General features: G+C 43.9%; 1 protein-coding gene across 11 annotated transcripts in view; it reads left to right on the forward strand.

Annotated features, from left to right (window-relative positions):
* CRADD (CASP2 and RIPK1 domain containing adaptor with death domain) overlaps positions 1-23,805 on the forward strand; it is a 137,492-nt gene that overhangs the window by 14,448 nt on the left and 99,239 nt on the right. Inside the window, exons 1-4 of one of the 11 annotated variants that reach the window (XM_008178732.4) lie at positions 14,714-14,855; positions 15,586-15,695; positions 16,570-16,597; positions 19,717-20,014. In XM_008178732.4, the coding sequence (XP_008176954.1) occupies positions 16,595-16,597; positions 19,717-20,014 (301 nt within the window). In that variant the 5' untranslated portion in view covers positions 14,714-14,855; positions 15,586-15,695; positions 16,570-16,594. The other 10 variants (XM_024099663.3, XM_065574412.1, XM_024099661.3 and 7 more) reach the window with 10 other exon arrangements.

A 23,805-nucleotide genomic window follows, 5' to 3' on the forward strand; every position in this document is an offset into this window, starting at 1 on the left:
CAATCAAGATCATTTTATTCCGAGTGATCAGTGACTTGGAAACAGATAATACCATTTTTGACAGTGCTACTTCCCCTCCCCCCCCCCCCCCAATCCTTCCTAATAGATTATAACCATTGATTTTGTCATTCTAATAATAAGAATCATCCCACTGGGTTTCAGTAATACCAACTAGAGCAAATTTATGCTCATAAATGAGCAATTCCAATTCCTCTTGTTTATTACCACGGCTTCTAGCATTGGTATATAGGCTATTCAAGAATTTCTTCTCTTCATGCCCTTTGGTTCCTTGATTAATTTTATTCTCAACATCTCAATTTTGTACTGAGCACTTGTCTCTTCCCTCTTTTTACCCTCCTCTTTTATTAGTTTAACACTCATCTGACTACTCTAGCCAGTCTGTCCCTGAGACGATTGATCCCACTTCCACTGAGGGGAAGGCCATCCAAACTGTACAGTCCTCTCTCCACCTAGAGGGTGGATCAGTGTTCCACAAAACCAAAACCTCACAGCCCTATCCCACTTACCTACCCAATGGTTCATTTCCAGAGTTTCTGCCTTCTGCTTGTGGGATAGCAAAGATCTCCAAGAAGATAGTTTGGATGTTCTTCTTCAGCACACTTTTGTGTTCCATAAAATCATCTATCATCTGCGAGATATCTCATGTCATTAGTGCCTATGGAACCATCACCGGGTGGATCCTTTCCTATGAACTTCAAAAACCTATCCAATATTAGAGTGATATTTTGTGTCTTAGCTCCTGGAAGCCAGGACATCTGGCTGTCCTTGTAGAACGTTCTTTTGAATCCCCTGCCAGGATCATCTATCTTTCTTGAATGGTTGGAGAACTCTTTGTAGACAAATATTTTCTAAGGTTGGGCCAAGCTGCTGTCCACTGTTGTCCTGTACACCTCTCCATTCCCATGGACCAGCTGGCTCTTGAAAATTATCTTCCACAATTTCTGTCTTGAAGACCTGGTATTGATTGGAAACTCCTATCTGTGTGGAATTCCTCCTGGTTCTCTCTGGTGACCACAGCCGGCCTATCCTTTTCTGACTTCAGTCATGTAGAATACTGCTGAGAACTCTTGCCTCTGGTTATGAAGTACTAGCCTCCTCTTTCTCTGACTCCTTGGTGGCCAGTTCCTTTCTTCCTTGAACCTGGGATACAGATGTTTCCTAAACCTGGCTGTCTAGAAACTCCTCAGCATCTCTGATTCTCAGTGGCATCTCTGCTTGCCCCTCCAATCCAAGTCTTCTCCAGCAGCATAGGAAGTCCTTTCTGGCTTCAGGCAGGAAAGAAAACATGGCACATCTGTTGCAGGTCACCACCACTGTTCCATTGCTGATCATCATGAAATTGCATGTAGAGGTGAGTTTGGAAAGAGAGCCTTCCAAACTCCTTCTCTAAACTATACTTGAAACTCTCTTGTTACCTGCCTCTGTTTCTGGGTCTCAGTTTTGCCAGCAAGGGATTTTTTTTATACCAAGTCTTCCTGCTTAACTTATATGTATTTTAATAGTGCATGTGCCATATTTAACTAATATACTAGATTTTTTTATTGCCAACGTGTCCTGAGGAGAGAGAATTCCTGAAAATATAACCTCCATTTTATATCACAGTCTATATTATTTAGTTTTAATGTAAAGTGTTATATTAAATTTAATGTCTTGAATTAAATTTTAGTTTTCTAGACACATTCAGAAATGTTTTCTGTGAATCTGTATTATTTGTTCTAAGTTAAACTGATGACCATGTAGTGTATTTTTCTATGCCCAACTTGGTTTCAGAAGATTTATGAGAGATTTGACAAATTAGGTGTGTTTTAAATAAACAAATGTAGAGGCTCAGATTTCACTTTTTTTGTCCTTAAAGTGGAATGCCATTCTACTGCCAACTGAAAACAAAGTATAGTCCTAATTGATTGTAAAACTGGTACAACCAATTTAAGTACATTTTGACTCCTTTATCACTTGGGGGAAAAAAACGCTTTATCATGTAGAAAATAAATAAAATATTCGGATGCTAATATAGCACCAGATGCTATTTTGTATAAAGAATCCTCCCAAAGGTGTGGGTTGTTTTGTTTTGTTTGTTTTTTAAATTACTAATTATATGTGTGAGGGGGTTTCTAAAAGAATCGATAACTTTGTAATGCTTTTTCTTTTCTTTTCTTTTTTTTTTTTTTAAATGTGTGGTCACTTGTAAAGTCTGGCATTTTGATCTCTAGTAATCCATGTTTAAAAAAAACAATAGCATTATCAGAGTGGGAGGCTGAGCGGTTTGGTTTTGACAGGCCCCCCTAATCTAGATATTTTAGCCAAAGGAAGTCATGCAGTCCTGAAGTGTTTCTTCTGCATTCTAGCCCTAACTACAGGGGAAACACAGAGCTAATCAACTTCCGATTTCTCTTGCTGCTGATGAACTTAAGCAACCAGAACTGCATTTACTATTTCCAGTTATTGCTATATATTTAAAGAAAACACCAAGATGAGCACATGCCTTAAATGGATTAACCACATGATCATCTTGATGTTGGTCTCATCGTTTCCTGCCCCATCTCCTCCTGATTGTCATTCTAACTCATTGCTTCATGTCTATACTTCCTTTGGCCAGGAGGGATCTATGAAAGGACTTAGGCATAGCATCACTGAACGTTGTGGCATCTAACTTTTCAGCACCTAGAAAAGCACACGAACAACACTATGATCCAGAAAGCTTAGTTAGACACCTAGCCTCCCTATATAGTGTGTGAGGAGACACAGGTGCCTAAGAATGTGATCCACAAAAGGCAACACACTAGGTGCAGAGCCACCTAAGGTAGCCAATGGGAGATGCCAAGGAAAGGGTGATAGGGGCTGGGGGACTGCTCTAACCACGGGATTATAGAGTCATTCTTGCTTGCTCTCTCTCAGGCCCAATGACTGTTCCACTGTGGATACTTAAATGGTCTTTGGGCCAGAGCGAGAGAGAGAGAGAGAAACTAGTCCAGTAGTTAGGGCAGCTATCTGAGGTAGGAGACCCTTAGCTCCAGTCCTCCAGTTCCTGTCACTTTCACTGGTTAGCCACCATGGAACAGCTTCAACAGGAGAGACTGAGGGAGTCCCATAGCACAGCATGCCTGAGATGTGGGAGAAGCCTGTTTAAATCCTTTCTCCCTCTGCTAGAAAGGGGGGAAAGTAAATCTGGGTCACCCACATCCCAGGTGAGGGTTATAATCATGGGGCTAAGTTGGGCCCCATCACTACCTCCAGCCATTTTGAATGGCATCTGATCCCATAGGAGTGTTCAGAGGCTACCTACTGGACCAGGCCTCATGCATGACTATGAATACCTATCTTCCCCAAGGCTGTGATTTGCCCTGGGACTTAGGTGTGAGATACCTAGAGGGAGGCAGCAGCCTCTGTCCCCGGAGGCAGAAACAATCACGTATGGAACGTCTACCCTGAAAACTGAGGCGTTGAATGAGTTTAGGCACCTACAGAGTTTGGCTGGGGTTTTGTGGATCGCAGTGGAACCTAAAACTGGGACTTAAGCATGTAAGTATCTTGTGGATTTGGGCCTAAGCTCTTTGGGGCAAAGACGATGGGTAAAATCCTGGCATGACTGCTATTGCTATTGACTTCAGTGCGATCAGGATTTTGCCCTATGAATTTCTCCCTCTTCTGTGAAGTGCCTGTGACACTTCTGGGCACTATACAATAAATCAAAGTAATAGTTTGCGTCATGCCAAGGAAGGCACATTTTTTTTTTAAATTTTCAAATGTATGCACATTAAATACAGATGTCAGGCTTCCAGTGATGTGACATTGCAGGTCCAGTGTTTGGTCACCACAGGCCAATGGATAATATGATTTCTATGTTCTGTATACACCTGAGAGAAACAAGCAGGCCACCAGAAAAGTAGGAAATTGTGAAGGGATCCTGAGGTTGCTTGTTTATTGTCGTCCATGATTCCATGTCAGTTTTGCTCTGTTTACGAATATTGCATTTCCTCACTGCCAGCCCTACAAACTCTCCGTGATATCTGAAAGCCTGACAAACATCTCAGTTGGACTTTAGATACAATTATAATATACTGCTTCCAGGTCACTGGTGTTGCTGCACACAAGAAGAAAGAACTTGTCCATTTGTATGACTGTCTCAATAAAATACACTGAGTAAATGATATATTGGTACACCAGTTTGAGTCAAGTAGTAGTGATTTTATTAATCTTAATGTCTATTCTTGAACAACTGACAAATCTGTACATGTATGTGGGGTAAAAACATTCACCTGAATTTATGGAAGTGTTAGAGTAAGGTGCTATTTAGCTATTATTTTAAAATAATTTAAATGCCTCACATTGAAATCATCCCAGAAAATGGGCATGCCACTTTTTCGGGGCTGACTACTTCCAAATATTCTTTTAGATTTGCTAACAGACTGCCTCTTCAGAAATGCTACCTAAGTGCTAACATATATTTTATCAGTATATATTTTAACTCTTTTTAAACTCTTCTCAAACCCAGTATACCTTGAAGCCTTCCTTTTAGGTTGTAATGTGTCCTGGGCCCACATAAAGTATTAACTTTGCTGTAAGCCATACATCAGTGAAAGAATTGAAGGAAAAAAGGTATGGAGGTTTTTTGGTTTTTTTTTTTTAGTCAGTCTCATCTCAATAATGCAAAATACGCCTAGCATATGCAGTATATTAACTCTAACCAGTAAAACTTTGGTTTATATATTCTTAGCCTTGTCACAGATACTTGTCGCAGATATTTCTGGAGTACAGTCTCCAACAAATAGCTGAGAAAAGTTTCCATAAACAACTTCAAATCTGCTTAATTGTCTGAGTGATTTAAACTACTTACAAATCAGATTTTCAGAACAAGGTGGCAAAATTTTCAGGAGCAGCTGCAGCAACTGCTATTTTTGTTTCTTAAAGGAGAGTCATCAGCATTCAGAGCAGATGGTAGCAGGCTTGCTGTGACTGCCTACATCTTCAAGGCAACACATTCTGGTAATACAGTCGCTCTTTTCTTTAATCCCTATTGCAGTCCCCAGATACAACATGTGCTGCAAACTGAGTTTAAAAAATAAATTGGGTTATAAAAAGCAAGCACCTGTCATCACTCAAGCACACATGATGTCTGACACCTATCCTCACTCAGAAGAAAGTACTTCGATGACGTGACAAGAAATTACATTAAATCACACTTGGATCTATGGATTATAGGCTCCTATTGTTTATTACATTTTCAAATATCTAGATAAAACAGGGACTCTTGAGAGAGAGGGGTTCATATTTAATAAGATACTATTATTAACAATAAACAATAAGTATTGGTTTGTATATGGCATCTGAAGTACAGTAAACACATTGTAAAAATACCAATATATTTGTTGAGATGGGTCCTAGTTTACCAATATTACTCTTATATGACAGTTTTTTTCTTTGTTTTAAGTTTTATGCAGCTGTTCAAATGAGGTGCAAAGTAGGTAACTGTGTATAATACTGTATACGTTACAGTTCTATGTGTGGTACTTTCATGTGGCTGAGCCCATACTTACAGATAGAAGTCAATACCTCCACTGAGTAATAAGTCCAAATGTTTGTTACAACAACCCCAACAGATTTCAAGTAAGTAGATTAAAAAAAAAAAGTAATAAAAAGATCCGTTAGGACTAAATGTTGTTGTTAATCATTTAGAGAAACTCATTAGTGATAGACACCCCCCCCCCCAAAAAAAACATGACATTTGGTCCAATCCTGTGTACTTCTGAGCACCTTCAATTCCCATTAAAGTCCACAGAAGCTGGGCAAGTGCAGCACTTCACAGGATGAAATGCAAAGTGTATTGCAGTGATAGTTCACAAAATATAAATTGATTGATAGTACAACTAACCTACTGACCCATGTTCAAATCTGAAACACACAATCATTATTCAATTGCATGGGGGGGAAGAATGTAATAAATACTACTACTAGTGGTCCTATTTATTAACACTTGGAGAGTTTTACATCTTCAAAGAAATATGTAAACAATGCATAATGGGATGATCAGAAGACACAGGAAATTACATACAGCCTTCTAATTAAGAAACAAGCAAGTGGCAAGGTTTTTTGAGAGTTTATTCCCCGTGTGCTATTATGAGATCATATTTATTAAAGTTATGTAGCATGTAGATACGGAATCCTTTGGGAAATCTTTGTTACTGATTTTTTCCAGATATCATGGATCAGGCTAAACACAATATATTGCTTTCTGCTTTCTGCTTCCAAAAGAGGAGTTTATAAATGAGACTATATTCTGGATACAAGTTTGGTTTCAACAAAAATTCTCTTCACATATATAAGCTCCCCACCAAAATCAGTTTGAAGTTTTGAGTGGGTTTCTATGGTGGGTTTCTATAGTGAAAACTAGCCTGTTTTTGTTAAACGTGGCTCTAAAAAGTTAGACAAGGAAGGTGAGGTAATATCTTGCACTGGACCAACTTCTGTTGGTCCAAAGAAGAGCTCTGTGTAAGCTCATCCTCTCACCAACAGAAGTTGGTGCAATAAAATATATTCCCTCACCTACTTTGTCTCTAATATCCTGGGACCAACATGGCTACAACAACCTTGCATGTTCTAAAAAGTTAACAGGAGACTAGAAGAGTTTAAAATAGGAAGCTTAGAATGTTTGTTGAATGTCTTAGGGAGAATCTGAGAAGTTGGCTAACAAATTTCTCTTGAAGCAACTATGTGTGTAATGTATCAGGCTACATCTACACTACAGGGGGGGGTCGATTTAAGATACGCAAATTCAGCTACGTGAATAGCGTAGCTGAATTCGACGTATCGCAGCCGACTTACCCCGCTGTGAGGACGGCGGCAAAATCGACCTCTGCGGCTTCCCGTCGACGTCGCTTACTCCCACCTCCGTTAGTGGAGTAAGAGCGTCGATCCCCGGGAGGTCGATTTCTACCCGCCGATTCAGGCGGGTAGTGTAGACCCAGCCTCAAAGGGGTAGCCGTGTTAGTCTGGATCTGTAAAAGCAGCAAAGAGTCCTGTGGCACCTTATAGACTAACAGACGTATAGGAGCATGAGCACGAAAGCTCATGCTCCTATACGTCTGTTAGTCTATAAGGTGCCACGGGACTCTCTGCTGCTTTTATGTGTGTAATGAAATTTTGTACTAACATAGATAAAATAAGAATAACTTGCTGAAAATAGGTTTCTCAAGTACAAGACCCTCCCCAAGTAGCAAAAAATATCTTTTAAAATTGGACAGTCTAACTAATTTAATCTAATAGTAGTAGTATCAACTAGCCTGTAAACAAAATTTTGAAGCAGCAGTGGAGAGCCATTCCTCCTAGAACAATTTTCTTGTTATATGTGGTATTTATATTTAATACTATTGCAGAAGCCAATTTAAGATGTTTATTCCCAGGCAATGTATTAGTCAATAGGAAATGCTGAAGGGAGATCTAAAAACAGTGAATGGAGGCTAAATTGATTTGCAATGTTACTAAAGAAAGGAAGAACAGTCAAAAGACTGGGAAATCGCTTTCTCTAGGTCCAACCATTATGGTATTTTATAACTGAAGAGCAACCCCAAATTGTTCCTTATGGCCTTGATCCCACATCTATGACTTACAGGCAGACTAATGGGCCCGAGCAAAGCCCTATTGACTTCACTCCTAGCAGTATCAAAAAAAGAGAAAATATGGACATGTATGGAATTTTTTACCTGACTGGTGTTGAAGGGCTACTACCTTAGGGGAAGTTATCACCATGTATCTCTGTGCATGGGGTATAAAGATCCCACCCTCAGCTACTCCCTAGGGGGTGTGTATGAAGATTCTGCTACTGCCTGCTCTCTCTACCCCTTCCAAAGGGTGAGATGAAAATTCCATTGCTGGTGAAGAAGTATACAGTAGTGGCTGCCTCAGTGGCCTATGTCTCAAGACAAGACTGCTGCTGTGAAGAGGCAGCAGGTTCGTGGCTTAGTGCTTCCAATCCATTGCCCAAGAGCACCGTGACAATCTTGTGCCCCTACCATTCACAAAACACTCGGGTGATTTGACATGCACACAAAGGTGAGAAATAAAAACATACTAGGGCTAATATATATAATATTTGAAAATGGTCAGTAAGCTAAAAATAACTAAATAGAAATAATACATGGGAAAGGGCTATGCAAACAAATGGGGGGGGGGTGTTCAGAACTAGGAAAGGGTTCAAAATAATTTATAACAAATTAAGCAATGAATAAAAAATGAAAAAATTAAGAACTAATAGTGGTCAGCCAGAGAGGCAGTGCTCTTTTTATAGACATATAAAAACATAAAATTATATAGAATATATAAAAATATATTAAAAACCAACAAAAACCAACAATGACATAAACCCAATGGAACTAAGGGGGGATATGATAGAGGTATATAAAATCATGAGTGATGTGGAGAAAGTGGATAAGGAAAAGTTATTTACTTATTCCCATAATACAAGAACTAGGGGTCATCAAATGAAATTAATAGGTAGCAGGTTTAAAACAAATAAAAGGAAGTTCTTCTTCACGCAGCGCACAGTCAACTTGTGGAACTCCTTACCTGAGGAGGTTGTGAAGGCTAGGACTATAACAGAGTTTAAAAGAGAACTGGATAAATTCATGGTGGTTAAGTCCATTAATGGCTATTAGCCAGGACGGGTAAGGAATGGTGTCCCTACCCTCTGTCTGTCAGAGGATGGAGATGGATGGCAGGAGAGAGATCACTTGATCATTGCCTGTTAGGTTCACTCCCTCTGGGGCACCTGGCATTGGCCACTGTCGGTAGACAGGATACTGGGCTAGATGGACCTTTGGTCTGACCCGGTACGGCCTTTCTTATGTTCTTATATTCTAACTAACCAAAGATGTCAGTTGTTACTCTGATCCCTTTGCTTGTATGCTATATCCTTTTCTCACACCTTCATTTCCTTTAGGCCCCAGTACTGCCAGGAGTCCCTTGCAGGTGCACCCACAAGCCTGCAGAGAGTTTGTTTGATTGTAATAGGACTCCATCTGATCACTGGAGTCTCCCTGCAAAGATCTAGTTTCAGGTGTGACACTGCACCCCATATTCATCATAGTAATGTTGTTATGATTATGACATAATTATGATGAATTTTGTACAAGATAAGTCATGAGGTGTAATTGAAAATGTTATGATTTGATTAATATGATTATCCTATTTGTATGCATGTATAATTTTTGTATCTGAATTTATGAATATTGACTACATCTCTGTATTTCAAATGTAGTTACACCTGGGTAATGCCCACTGACAAGATGCTTTCAGTCTAGATAGCTGGTTGTGAATGGCCTAATCCAGGAAATGGGCCATTAGGAAAAACAATAGACCTTAGGAGAAGCTTATTCCCTACCCGGTGAGCCTTCCTGAGAATGTTACAGACACAGCCTGTAAGTAATGGCTGCTATGACTCTACAAGGACATGTGACAAGACCATATGATGCTGGACTCCCATCTTGGGATGTCAGTATTTTTCCACAAACTGGTCTGGGAACCAAACTTTGAAACAAAAGGGTTCCTATCATAGGCTAAAGCTATATAAAGCAGGGAGTGACATCATCTGGGATTCTTCACTCCCCACACAAGAAGACTCCTGGAAACCTTAGGAACTGGGGGAAGTGCTGGACACAAGCTAAAGGGATTTCTAGCCTGTGTATGAAACACCTGGGGATTCCAAGCTGCAAAGCAAGTATAGCTTGTGCCTTAAGAATCTACAAATCTGCCTGTACCATCAGTTAGGGTGAGAATCTGCTATTCATATACAATCTATGTAGTATATTAAGTTTAGCTTGTGCTTTTGTTTATTTGCTAGGTAACCTGCTTTGATCTGTTTGCTATCATTTATAATCACTTAAAATCTATTTTTTTGTAGTTAATCAACTTATTTTATGTTTTAATCCAAACCAGTGAACTTTGACTGGAGTGCTTGGGGAAAATCTCTGCTTGGTCATCACAAGTGTACGTTGTTCTCTTCACAGTGAGGGAGAGGCAGACCGGGTATTAAACCCATATACTGGCCAGATTTGACTAGGGCAGGATGGTACTGCTCTAGGGTCCCAGGCTGGGAAGCTGGTGGTGAGAGAGTCTGCATGTAACTGCAGCTGGGTATGTCCCTATCTGTGTGAATGCTGGTGAAAGTGCAGGCTGTAGGGCTCTGCAGCTTGTCACAGCAGCACAGTGTGAAAGGGAGCCCAGGCTGGTGGGTCAGAGGGCTCAGTGGTACCCCAGTTCTAGGTGGCACCCTGGGGGGAACCCGTCACAGTGGCGTAGTTGGCAGGATTAAATGCACAGCTTGTTGTTCTGAGAGAGCACTTCATACACTGGTGGTGATTTTAAGTGAGTTCTAAGTGTGGTGGCTTGAGATCAGTCAAAGAGGTAACCAGTTTGTTATTTTCTGTTTGCTTATTTGGGGAAAGGGAATAGGGACAGAAAAGCAGCAAAATGAGTGAAAGTGAAACTAGTAAGAAGCTGGAGCTGTGTAAATTGCAGGCAGAAGAGAGGGGGGAAGAACAAATGAGACTTATGGAATTAAAACGGCTGGAAATTGAGACACAGAATGTCAGACAAGAAGCTGCACACGGAAGGGCCATGGAACTGCAAGCCAAAGAAATGGAGAAGGAAAGAGAGAGAAAGCACCAGCTGGACTTGATAGAGAGGCAGAACCAGAACCCCCACACACCAGGGAGTCCTACCTCTCCAAAAATCCACAAATGGGAATGGTTGTGTCCTGCATACAGCGAGATGGGATATTGCTGAATATTTTATCACCTTTGCGAGACTGTATGTATTTCATGAGATTCATGAGGACCAAAAGATGTCCACTTTGGTTGCAAAGTTGTCTGGGAGAGCTCTGGCTATATTCAACAAGATGCCAATTAGAGATGCTTCAGATTATGGTAAATTAAAGGAAATGGTTTTAAAACAGTTTCAGATTACACCTGTAACATATAGAGTATAATTTTGAAGCCTTAAGAGGGGTGCTGGGATGAGTAATGTGGCATATGTAAACCAGATGAAAGATTTGATGGAAAAGTGGGTAAAGGGAAAAGGAGTTACAAGCTTTGAAGGAATGTGTGATCTTGTTGCTCAGAAACATTTCCTGAATATATATAGTGATGATGTGAAGCAGTGTTTATGGGATAAAAAGGTGAAAACTGTTCATGAATTAGCTACTCTAGTTGATCAATTTGAGCAAACTCAAGCATCTATTGCAAACAAGTCACAGACAGAGGGATTTAAACCTGGTGGGAAGCAGGGTTCCTGTTTTACCCCTGGGAAGAAGATGGGGGGTGCGGCTGGGCACTCACCTCCCCAAATCCATTCCTCTAGTCCTTGTCCCAAATTTCCTGTAAAAACAGAGGAACCCAGAAGGTGCTATCACTGTAATTGCACTGAACGCCTGAGAAATAAATGTCCTGTGCTGGGAGGGAACAGGCAGCAAGCAACTCATGTGAATGCTGCTACCTAGAGCACAGAGGCACCTCAGGCAATTGCCACTTATCATACAGGGTTTGTAAAAGTAGCCTCTCCACAGCCAGGCATGAAGCACATGAAGGCTGTCAGGATTAATGGCAAGGAATGTCTTGGGTTGGAAGACACAGGGGCAGAAATTTCTGTGGTTAGAAGGAATGTTGTACAGGAAAGTGACTTATTGTGAGGACAGATGGCAGAACTTTTAATAGTAGAAGGCTACAAAATCCTTGTGCCTTTGGCTAAAGTGCACATAGAAACTGAGGATTTGGAAATGGAAGCTGTATTGGCTGTGGTAAATGATAACCTGATTGCCTTGTTCCTGGGGAATGATTTCTTCTGTGTAGCTTGGGCTGCCAAGGAGAAATTTTATGCTGGAACCCCAGAGGGAAAGGATAAAATCTCAGGAACTACTGGAGGAATGCGAGAGTGTCTCTTTAATTCCTCCGCAGCAGTGGAACATGTATGCTTCCAGGGGTGGGTGTGGTTGAGACCAGCTCCTGCTGCCATCTCCTCCTGGGGAGTAGGGGAGTGTGTTGCCTGTCAGTGAGAAAACTGTCCAGGTTGCTGGCTGCCAGCAGGTTAGCTGAAGTCGTCATATCTTAGGTTGACTTACCTGGCCGTGAGGATGGCGGCGAGTCGACCACTGCCGCTCCCCCGTTGACTCCGCATCCGCCTCTTGCCATGCGAAATTCTGGAGTCGACAGGGATCGCGTTCGGGGATCAATTTATCCGCCTGTAGATGAGACACAATAAATCGATCCCCGACAGATCGATCCCAATCCGGTGGGTAGTGAAGACCTGCCCCTAGGGAAGATCAGTGAAGGGTGATGGAATCATAGAGACCACTGAGGTGGGTGAGGGATCCATTGATTCTGTAATTGGCGGCAAACCCAACTCAGAGAGGGAGGAGGGTATACTGCTTGCCAGTGAAAGAACTGTTCCGGCTGTGAGCCCTTCACAGCTGAACAGGGGACAGATCCCACTCTAGAAAACACAGAAGTGTGTGTCTTAGATGGGGGCCCAGAGAAGGAAATTGAGAGAGAATTGGTGGGAGTACAGGAATGTCTCCTCACTGATTACATGGGGGGGGGGGAGTGGTCCTGGACAGAACAGCTGTTCCAGCATCTATGGACCTAGGCACCCAGGTTTTGAAAGGGAGCTGTGTAACTGATCTCCCAGAGGGAAGCAGTCACACAACTAACCACTTAGGGATAGAGAGAGGGGTGACTGAGGGTATTCCAATGCTGGTCCCACTTTTGCAAAATGCTGTTCCTGATGTACTTGTGGAAACTAACTCTGTCTCTGTCTCTTTAAGACAGGATTGGAATCCTGATGAATCATACTGAAGACTTAGCAGATTCTGGTTCTTAGATTGTTGACTCCCTAAGTGCTTATACAACACCTACCACACTTTGGATGCTAATGTAATATACATAACAATATATGACTATCACACTAGCATATGGGCAATTGTGCTGTGAGGACAGACTACTGTTGCTGACAGCAGCTGTGAATCATTGGACTCCAGAAGGGAAAGTCCTGGACACTGTAGGCCTTGAGAAGTTTTGGAGGCATAGGAGCCAACAGAGACTGAATGGGTTGGGTTAAGGGAGACTGACAGGCAGAGAAAGCCAGCCTCTTGTTAGCCAATCAGGGTCCTAAAGGAATATAAAGAATGGCAGAAAACAGGCATTACCCCATGCTCTCATTCAGACTTGGAGATGCAATCATGCCACATTTATGCATCACTTCCCTCTTCTTCCCTTTCAGATGTAACCCTGTCAGAAAGTTTTAGTACTAGAATGCAGATACCAGTCCCACTCTCCTGTGTGCATAATCATTTCAGTGCCACAGCCACTCTTCCCATTACTTGGGAAACAATGATCATTCATTAAAACTTTTTTTTTTAAATAAGGAAATTCCCAGCATTTTTGGTGTTTGTTTTTTGTTTGTTTTATTTTAAGACAAGGTTGCTAAATTCATCTCCACTCACAAAAACAGTTGTGAAAGAACATTGCAGTTATTAAAAAAACAACAACCCCATAACAACCTAAAGTGAGTTTGTCCATAAATATGAATTCTCATTATAGTCACTAATATCAAACTAACTCTGGAATAGGGAGCCTTAATTCTGTCTATCTCCGTTTAAAAGGGGCACTTTGAGTTAAAAGTCATGTGTTGTGAGGAAACATTTTGTCTTGCCTATGGACTCCATCCTGCAATGCAGAAAGGGGCACTGCTGCACACGTGCAATTGCAGGCTCACTGATGGCCCAGATCCTGCAAAGACAAGTGCTTAACTACATGCCCTGAATAGCCTCATTGTAGTCAATAGGACTACTCACAGTGAGTAAAGTTAAGCATGTGTGTGTCCTGCAGAATTAGAGCCTGTATTACTAATAACGACACCTTAGATTTTTAAAACTGACAAAGAATTTAAAAAAAAAAATTTACTTTTCACTTATGTTTACTTTTTTGAATTTCCCTCAATTTGGACAATCAAGTCAGTTTCACCTTTGTTTACAGTCTGTTTAATTTGTACATTTTCAGTACTGCATTATTTGAGTTGTAATCACTGTAGAAAAATGTTTGTTTAAAAAAACAATTTCCATTGTAATAAAGGTAGATTTTCTTAATTTGTGCAAAATGTAAACATTGAGCCAAACTGTTCCCTTCCAATGGATTTTTTGATATTATAATTATATTTCTGTAGATATTACAGTTTGCTATAGATTAAAATTAAATGACTGTACTTTAATGCATATGCACAACGGGGCAGAGTTAAAGTTACATGTTCAGGCTCAACTATCACAGTTCTGACTTTTGAGCATTTTAAGTAGTAATTTGTTTCATGGATGGACATATGAGCGCTGTAACAATCAAGTTGGCTGTTAAGGACAAAGACCAATGTCACCCCCGACCTGCAGAAGTGCTCTCTGTAGCTAGAAAAGCTTGTCTCTCTTACTAACACGTGGGTCCAATAAAATATTTTGCCTTTGTCTGGAACTGCCAGGGATACAACACCGCTCCAGGCAAAGAACATTGTTTCAGGGGTAGCGATTACAATGGTCTCATGTTACACTTATATGGCATTACCCAGGTAAGTGCTCTCTGCTAGTCTAACACTTGGGAGTGCCTGTGTCCACAACACTGATGGCTGCTGCGCTTTCTATGCCAAAAACATTTGACCTCAACAAACATGGCTTCTGCATTTCCCCTGAAGGACTCGTCCCCTTAGGAAGGATGGGGGAAGGGCATTTCCTGTTCAGCCCTTTTGCCTTCAACAAAGATGGTGCCTGCAGCCCCGGGCCGGGAGCGTGTATAATCCCCGGCTTTCCGGCTGTAAGTACACTTCAGTGTCTGGGAACAACGCCGGCTCCCCAGTGCTTTCCCCATGCGCTGGCTGGGAGCCCTGCCGCCTCTCCACTGGGGGCTGGCTTTGCACGCTCCTTTCCTCCAGTCTCTTGTTTAGCCCTGTTCTTATGATCCCTGCACCTTTCTTCCTGCCCCAAGCGGCGCTAGCTTTGGAAGATCAATCCAGGCATGTATATGCACACGCACACCAAGACCGGTCCAGCCATTGTAGTCTGTCCTCCCCTAGCAGCAGCACTGACAGATCCTGCTACCGGCTCAGTTTTTAATGGTATGGTGGCTTTGAGGAGGAGACGCCCGCAACGCTGCTGTGATTTATGCTGCTGCTGATCCGGGTCTCCGGTTAGCATGGGAGGCTACAATGCTCCTGCCTTGCACACCCCCGGGGATTAGATCCACTCCTACCCCGCTACCGTAGCTAAGGGTTTTGCCCTGTCTGTTTTAGACACACTGGGGTGAAAAAACAGCTAGACTCAAAGTCTGATGTATAGTAAGTGTAATTTGTTGGCGGATTCCTGTGTTACTAGAGTTTAAATTACCAGCCACTCCAGAACCCCTGAGATCGTTCCACCTCCTGCGGGAAAACTATAAAGTTCTCAGTGAATGTCAGGTGGCATTCTGGTGTTATGTGTATTTACACAGTGTGTGAGACAGTAGCAGCATATATCAATTCAATTAAATGGCAAATGTCTCTCTACAGCTTTATGACACGATCACTTTATGCAAGAGGAATAATTAGAAGAGGGAGGAACCCTAAATCTTACCTGCTGGATTAGACGAGCTACAGAAAATTCTAGACCTGCAGTGCCAGTAAGTATGAATGGCAATAGCCAATCTGTTTGTTCTTTCTTGTAATGGATGCACCTGTTTTCTAAATTACGTATTGATAACTTCTGAAGTGTGAATCTATATAGTTCATGGAGCACTTTCCAACTGAAAAAGCTGGGAAAAACTGTCCACACCTGACAGGATAATAATCAGGCCATTTGGAGTTAATGGCTCACATCATTCCTGCCTAACCAGGCACTAACTTCCCTATTGAAACATGCCAGGAGTCATAGGGATCCAATCCAAATTATTATTGACTCACAGAGAAACCAATTAATATAATAGCTATTAAATCTGGGGAAAAACTAGAGTGTTTATTCCAAAGGTTAAATAAATGGGTATGAGGAAGCTATTCAGAGCCAGATTTTCAACTTTCACTTCTGGTGTGCTTCCACATCAATGTATGCATGCAAACAGTGATTTCCCCTGTATCTATAGCAATACCTATGTGCAAGTCAGGGACTGTGCAAGTACCACTGAGTTAGTGAATGTTTCTTAAAGTCTGGTCTTAAAATTGAAAAATCACAAATATTTAGAAATACTTGGGAAAATTTTGGCTTTACTGTAACTTTGGCTTTCTTGCTTGGTGGACAGCGTTTTTCTGTGATTGGGATGATCTGGTGTTTCATCTCTCTCTCCCCCTCCACCCTCACTAGTATTTATTTAATAATAATTATTTAAAAAAGCCTCCTCTAGCTTGATCTTGGATCTCTTCCAGACAGTGGTTATAGTAGATTGGAACAGGACAGAGAGCTCTCACTGCCACAGTCAAGAGGGGGAAATTAGTGAGAAAGGGGTTGGAGGGGGAGCTCTTCTCTGCTTTTAGTTGTGCTCTATCTTTAAACTCTCCTTCCAGGCTGATCTCACGTCAGGAGTGGATCATGGTAAGTCTCCAGGTCTTCTGCTTGTTTCCCTGTCCACTGCCCCACCTCCAACTATCTAGACCAGGCCTGCACAACATGCGGGCCGCATGCTCACTGTGCGGCCCACGGGGGGATTCCAAACCCCACGCACACAAAGTCCCGAGGCTGGCGTGGCGGCGCTTCCTGGGGCAGCTCCTGGTGGCGTGCCTACCCGCCGACAGGAGCCAGCAATGCGGGCAGCTGAGTCCAGCCCAATCAGAGCTGCGGGGGCGGGGCTTTCAGCCCCCCCCCCCCCCAACCCTGGCGCAAGGATATTTTTGCGCCCTCGCGCGCCACCGGCCCCCCTTGCCCCAAGCGGGACACGGGCAGGGAGCCCTCACGCGCTGCTGCCCCCCCCCCGCCCCAAGCGGGACACGGGGACGGAGCCCTCGCGCGCTGCCGCACCTCCACACCCCCCCCCCCGCCCCAAGCGGGACACGGGGATGGAGCGCTCGCGTGCTGCCGCACCTCCCCCCCCTCCCCCCCGCCCCAAGCGGGACATGGGCAGGGAGCCCTCGCGCGCTGCCGCGCCTCCCCCCCCCCGCCCTAAACGAGACACTGGGATGGAGCGCTCGCGCACTGCCGCGCCTCCACCCCCTCCCGCCCCAAGCGGGACACGGGCAGGGAGTCCTCGCGCACTGCCGGCCCAGCCCCAAGCGGGACATGGGGATGGAGCCCTCACCCCCCCGCCCTCCCAGCGGGACACGGGGCTCAGCCACCGCCCCAGTCCTGAGCGCTTTTTGGCCCACCCCCACGGGACTCCTGCCCCATCCAACCCCCCGCGTTCCTTGATGCCCCCCCTGGGACCCCTGCCCCAACTACCCCCCTTCCCTGTCCCCTGACTGCCCCCCGCCGCCCCATCCAACCCTTCCTCTCATTCCTGATGGCCCCCTGGCACTCCTGCAACATCCAACCACCCCTTCTCCCTGTCCCTTGACCACCCTTGGAACCCCTGCCCCTGACTGCCTCCCACCGCCCCATCCAACCCCTGCTTCTTCCTGACTGCCCCCTGGCACCCTTGCCCCCATTCAATCCCCCTGCCCTCTGACCGCCCCGACCCCTATCCACCCCCCCACCACCCCTCTGAACTCCCCTGCCCTCTATCCAACACCCCCTCCCTGCTCCCTTATCGCACTGCCTGGAGGTGGCTGGCGGCGCTACAGCCGCGCCGCTCGGCTGGAGCCGGGCCATGCCGCCACCGCACAGTGCCTGGAGCACCGGGTCAGGCTGAGCTTGCAGTCCCCCCGCTTCCCGCGAATCAGCTGTTTGCGCAGGAAGCCTGGGAGGGCTGAGAAGCAAGCGGCGGCTTCGCGCTCAGGCCCAGGGAGGTGGAGCAGAGGTGAGCTGGGGCGGGGAGCAGTTCCCCTTTGCGCCCCTCCCCCCGGGTTACCTGCTGTGGCGCGGGCGGCTCCCCCCACCGCAGCTCACCTCCACTCCGTCTCCGCCTCCCTGGGCTTGAGCACGAAGCCACCGCTTGCTTCTCTGCCCTCCCAGGCTTCCCGCGCGAACAGCTGATTCGCGGGAAGCGGGGCGGGAGGGGAGAAGCGGGGCAGAGTGTTCGGAGGCGGAGCGGAGGTGAGCTGGGGTGGAGGGAGCCGCGGGGTGGTGCTGAGGAAGGAGGGGTTGTTTCCGTGGGGCCGGGCGGCGCTGGGGGGGGAGGGGGTGTTTCCGCGGGGCCGGGGGTTTTCGGCCCTCAGCTGTTTTCTTTGGAGTAATATGGCCCTCGCCGCTTTACGAGTTGTGCAGGCCTGATCTAGACTTTGGGAGCTCTCTACCTAGCCTGAAAGCCCTGAAAGACACTGGTATTTAAGCATCATTTAAAAACACAAAGGAGTTGTTGGTCCTTTGTAAATATCTAAGGCTTGGTCTACACTACCCCCCTAATTCGAACTAAGGTACGCAACTTCAGCTACGTGAATAACGTAGCTGAAGTCGAAGTACCTTAGTTCGAACTTACCTTGGTCCACACTCGGCAGGCAGGCTCCCCCGTCGACTCCGCGGTACTCCTCTCGCCGAGCTGGAGTACCGCAGTCGACGGCGAGCACTTCCGGGTTCGACTTATCGCGTCCAGACTAGACGCGATAAGTCGAACCCAGAAGTTCGATTGCCAGCCGCCGAACTAGCGGGTAAGTGTAGCCAAGGCCTAAGATAAGTACACACCTCACTCCACTTCCACCCTTCCCTCCCCACCCCCCAGCAGCTCTTGGCAAGGATCAGGACTGCTCATCAGTGCAATCTTGGCTCCTCTAATCTCTTACAAACAGCCTGAGTGACCTTGGCTTTCTGGAAGGGAGCCATGTGGGAGGGGAGTTGTGGAATGTTATACGCTGGGAAGATGGGTGTGTGGCAAGAAGAGTTCAACTGAGTTTGAGAGGAGAGGAATCGAGAGCAGCACTAGCTTTTTCTTCTCTCAGGAAATGGTAGACTCCATGCAAAAACTGTTTTTTATATAGGAACTACCACGTTAATCGTTGAAATCTTTTGTGTTTATGGGGCACCAGGAGTGTTTCTAATGGGTGTCTTGTATTGTGTGTAAATCCAAGTAATTAAAGACAACTAATTCTATTGTTTTTAATACAAGCTGAGCTATTTCAGAGACAGAAAAGATCTTGAGTTCTTTCCTTTTAAATCCTTTCACAGTAAGTCTGTCCTGCCCTAATTCTCAGTTTTTCACTTCCTGCAAAAAAAAGCGATTGACTCAGAAACATGCTATTTTAATCTCAAGGGCCCAATCCTACCAGTTACTCCAGCTGCACTCTTGTTCCAAGAAGCTTACAGGATTGTGGCCTTAGTGCTTCAGTTCTGCTCCCATCTAAGTCTATGGCAAATACATTGACTTCAGTGGGAGAAAGATCAGGTCCCAAATTCATGGCCCCAGGTGCAATTTGAGAGGTAAGAAATCAACTCCCAGCTGAGGCAATATATGAAATCCCAGCAGAAAAGAAGGTGTCTGAGCAGTGATGTATGTTTCCCACTTTGGCTGATCATAGTGTGGTTTTCTTTTTAAACACTTTGAACAGTAAAATAGCTTTCTTTGATGCTAAAAACTGAAGCAATTTAATATCTCACGTGTCCTACTTCTCTCACATGCCTCGTGACAGATGGATGCCAGAGACAAGCAGGTTCTGCGTTCCCTGCGGCTGGTGCTCTGCTCAGAGGTGCTGGTAGAGGGGCTCATCATTCAGTACCTCTACCAGGAAGGCATTCTAACAGAAAACCACCTTCAAGAAATAAAGTCCCAAGCCACCAATCACAGAAAAACCATGATGCTTCTAGATATCCTTCCTACCAGAGGACCCAAGGCCTTTCAGACTTTCTTAGATTCCTTACAGGAGTTTCCATGGGTGAGAGACAACTTGGAGAGAAAACGTAAGGAAATGATGGCAGAGGATCCTGTAGGTAAGACCAGAACTATCACTGTGGTTTTGAAGTTGGCTTTGATGTTAGCAGCCAAGGAGCTGCACTTTCCTTTCTTGACTTTGTTGATCTCACCAATAATTCCATCATTTGGGATGAGAGAGGCTGTGTCAAGTAGAGGTAATGCATGGTGTCCATGGTTGGCCACAGACCATATTTCTTGAGAGTCAGCTGAGTGAGAGGACATAATGCAGATCTTGTGAGATGAGCAGAGGCTAGGCTAGATTCCTAGGTGCTGGTAGGCAGCCCAGCAGAGGGGGAAAAAGATGAGCGTTGGTTCAGGAGGAACAGAATCTGGAGGGCCCAGGCAGGGAAGAATCATAGGGTTAGAAGAGGCTAACCCCCTGCCAAGATGCAAGATTTGTTGTGTCTGAACCATCCAAGAGATTAGCTATCCAGCCTCCTTTTGAAAACCTCCAGTGAAGAAGTTTCCACAGCCTCCCAAGGAAGGAGACACTAGACCTCCTGGCCCCAGAAGGACAGTGCTGTAAGCTTAGGAATGGTATTAACTAGCTGAAGACCAGGTCTAGAAACCAAATATATGGTATGTGTATGTTTTTTGTTTTGTTTTTTTAATAGGGGGTTTATTCTGTTTTTTTGTTGTAATGGATGGATATTTGTTAACTTTTGTTGCTTACTGCTTGATAAACTACCTGTGACATCACAAGTAGACTCCCACAGCCTCTATGGAAGCATGAAAATATGATAGTGACACAAGAACAGCTAAGAATGCAGCAGGTCTCAGTGAGACCAAATGTAAGTTAGTGTTTAGTTTTAGGAATGATGCAAATTTGATTTGGTGTTTGATTCTCATTTACATTATGGCTGCTTTCCCCCCATTTTGATAGTGTACGGGGGTGTAAATGTAAGTTTTATGTCAACTTTAAGTACCCTTTACGCGCCCAGAGCAGTGTAAAGTAAGCCTTGGTGTAAATGGGACTCAGGACCTCCATCTTAAATATCTAGGAAGAGTCCCCCAAACCTCCTGCCCATTGCTCAATTACAGCAAGCAGGAGAAGGAGCTGAGGGATGTCGTTAAAATTGTACAAATTTGTATTCTAACCCTTAGTGTCCTGACACTTACTGGTATATTTCCAAAACTTTACACTTCCAGTCTGAAATTTTCTAGGGTTCAGGTTTGCTTGAAAATGATTTTTTTTAAAAGTTTGTATGAAATGATTCAAATATTTTTAAGTACAAGGAGAGTGAATAAAATGCACTTCCCTCATCATAAAAAGACTCTGGTAAAAATTTTTTTAACAACTGTAGTGCCAAAATGGTATGAAGTTAGCAGGGAATTAGTCCTCACTTCAGAGCCGTTGAGCGTTTGGCTGGAAACTGGCCTTGATTTGATCATGTTATGATTCACTGAAAGAAAAATATTCTGTGCAGGTACGTTTTTTGCACCTACACTTGTGAAGGTGGTTAGCTAAGGAAGGCTACACAATAGGTGTGCACCCAGCTAATTTAGCTGCACGGCGGCGGATATTTATTGAAGGCACTCAGTGAAGTTCCTCATTCGCTGCACATCTTACGAGTGGAGTAATCAACGAGGCAAAGCAAAAAACGTTTTCCTCGTTTGCTTTGCACCTTTGGCATAGGCCTGATCCAAAGGCAATAGAAGTTGGGTACATTTTTCTACCTTGACACATTCCCTTTGCATTGTGTAAGGCAGTGTTTCACAAAAGTGTGCTACTCACTGCCCTGGGAGGAGGTGAAGGGCTAACCTGGTGGGTGGGGAGAGCAGGGCCATGTGGGGCCCGGGACATAGACGCCAAATTTCTATCTGCTGGGGGGTGCCCACCCACCCCGCTCCGCTCAAGTCCTGCCTCCGCTCCACCCATTCCCCTCCCCAAGGCCTCCTCACCCCTCTCCACCTCTTCCCACCCCTGACCTGCTTCTTCCCCACCCAGTTCCACCCCCTCCCCTAAGTGCGCTGTGCCCTCACTCCTCTCCCCAGCACCGAGTTCAGATGCTGCAAAACAGCTGATTGGCGGTAGGTGTTGGGAGGGAGGGGGAGGCGCTGATCGGTGGGGCCAGCCGGCGGGCGGGAAGTGCAAGGGGGAGGTTGGTAGGGGGGCTATATGGTGGTGTTTGAGAACCATTATGTGATTAAAGATTTTTGAATGATTCTTTGACTTACACTGGTGAAAGTGCATTGATTCAGTGGTGTTACCCCTGATTTACACCCGAGTAAGTGAGATCAGAATCAGGTTCTGTAGCATAATGTATACATACCAGGAAGTAGATTTTAGCATGAGTGTGCAACTTTAAATTTGGTATTTCTTGTTTTTATTTTTTGAGTGCTAAATTGTGCACATTTAACGTTCTTATCATATTCCATCAAAAAAAAAAAGTCACTTTTTTTGTTGGCTCTGATGTAGACAGCATTTTATGCTTTCTCTCTGGCTGCAGAAATTTCTCAATAACTTTCACCATTTATTGAGAATAAAAAGCATATATTATGGGTGGTCATGAGCTATAATCGCAGTGTATATCTGCAGTATTAAACAGTGTTGAAAAATACCTCATTGCAATGACCCATCATAGTAATATTTTTTCTTGTTGTAGATTAGTAGTACATTTGCTAATTATTAGTTTATCATCTGAATAATCTTTACAGTTACATGCATTGGACCCTCAAGTATGTTCAGCAGCATCATACAGTTTGATATTAGGATAGTTGCAGATTCTTATTCTTTCTTGGATTGTTTTTCCTCATAGTAAATAGTTTGTGACTAATGTACTTTATCTACGCACATTACGTTATTTGGTTTCAAGTGGTTGCCTCTGCTTGATAATCCTATTGCCAAACCTTGTGTGTAATCTAGAAAAGGGCTCCAGACTAGATTAGTGTGTCTTTTATTTTTATTTTAGCAAAACAGAATATGAAAACAAGATAGCAAGCAAATAGCCATGCCTAATATCTGAGTTTGTACTGCAGGAGTCAGAGAACAGAGCACCCATCATGCTTAAGTAGCAGGGACCCTTAAAATAGGATGCTAACTATGGTGACATCACAGTGCTGCTTATATGCAAACAAAGATGGTTTGTCATGAATGGCCTTGTTCTGTGTTTTTAAACAACAAACATATATTTCTGTTCCATTTAAAAGTCTAGAAGGAGGAATAAACCCTACATTTTCCAAATGGAAAAGAGAGAATTGTTAAGGAGGAAAGTATTTCCCAAGTTCATTAAATGAGTATTAAGAACAATGAAGAATAGAATTATCCTATTTAAATTATATGGCACTATATATGTTTAAATACTTGTTGTGTTTAGAAGAATAAACTTTAAGCTCATCTAGAATGGACTTTTAAGGAGTTTAAACACAGTTCCTGCTAAAATGATTTCTGACATGGTTTGGCTAGCCAATGTGGAACTCTTGAAGTATAGTTTTTTTAATGTGGGTTTAAAATAGTATGGAATTATCCACAATGGTTGGACAAAGCATGTTAAAACTTGGAACGCTGGGACCCCACTTAAACTGACTGTGGACGTGGTTAAAAATCCAGCATGGATAGGGTCAAAGACTCATTTACTGTTTACAGATGTTTGGGTGATCAGGATGGGTAGCACTGCCACTGATTTGTGTCCATGGGCCCCAGTCCAACAAAGCATGTAAGCACATGAATAGTTCTTGCTGACTTAATGTTAAGCATGTGCTTAAGTGCTTTGTTGGATCAGCACTATATTTCTCTGCCTTGGTTTCCCTTTCTGTAAAATGGGGATAATAATATTTTACATTGGTGTGAGGTTTAGCTTGTTGGTAA

Source organism: Chrysemys picta, chromosome 1 (genome assembly GCF_011386835.1).
Source record: "Chrysemys picta bellii isolate R12L10 chromosome 1, ASM1138683v2, whole genome shotgun sequence".
Lineage (NCBI taxonomy): Eukaryota > Metazoa > Chordata > Testudines > Emydidae > Chrysemys > Chrysemys picta.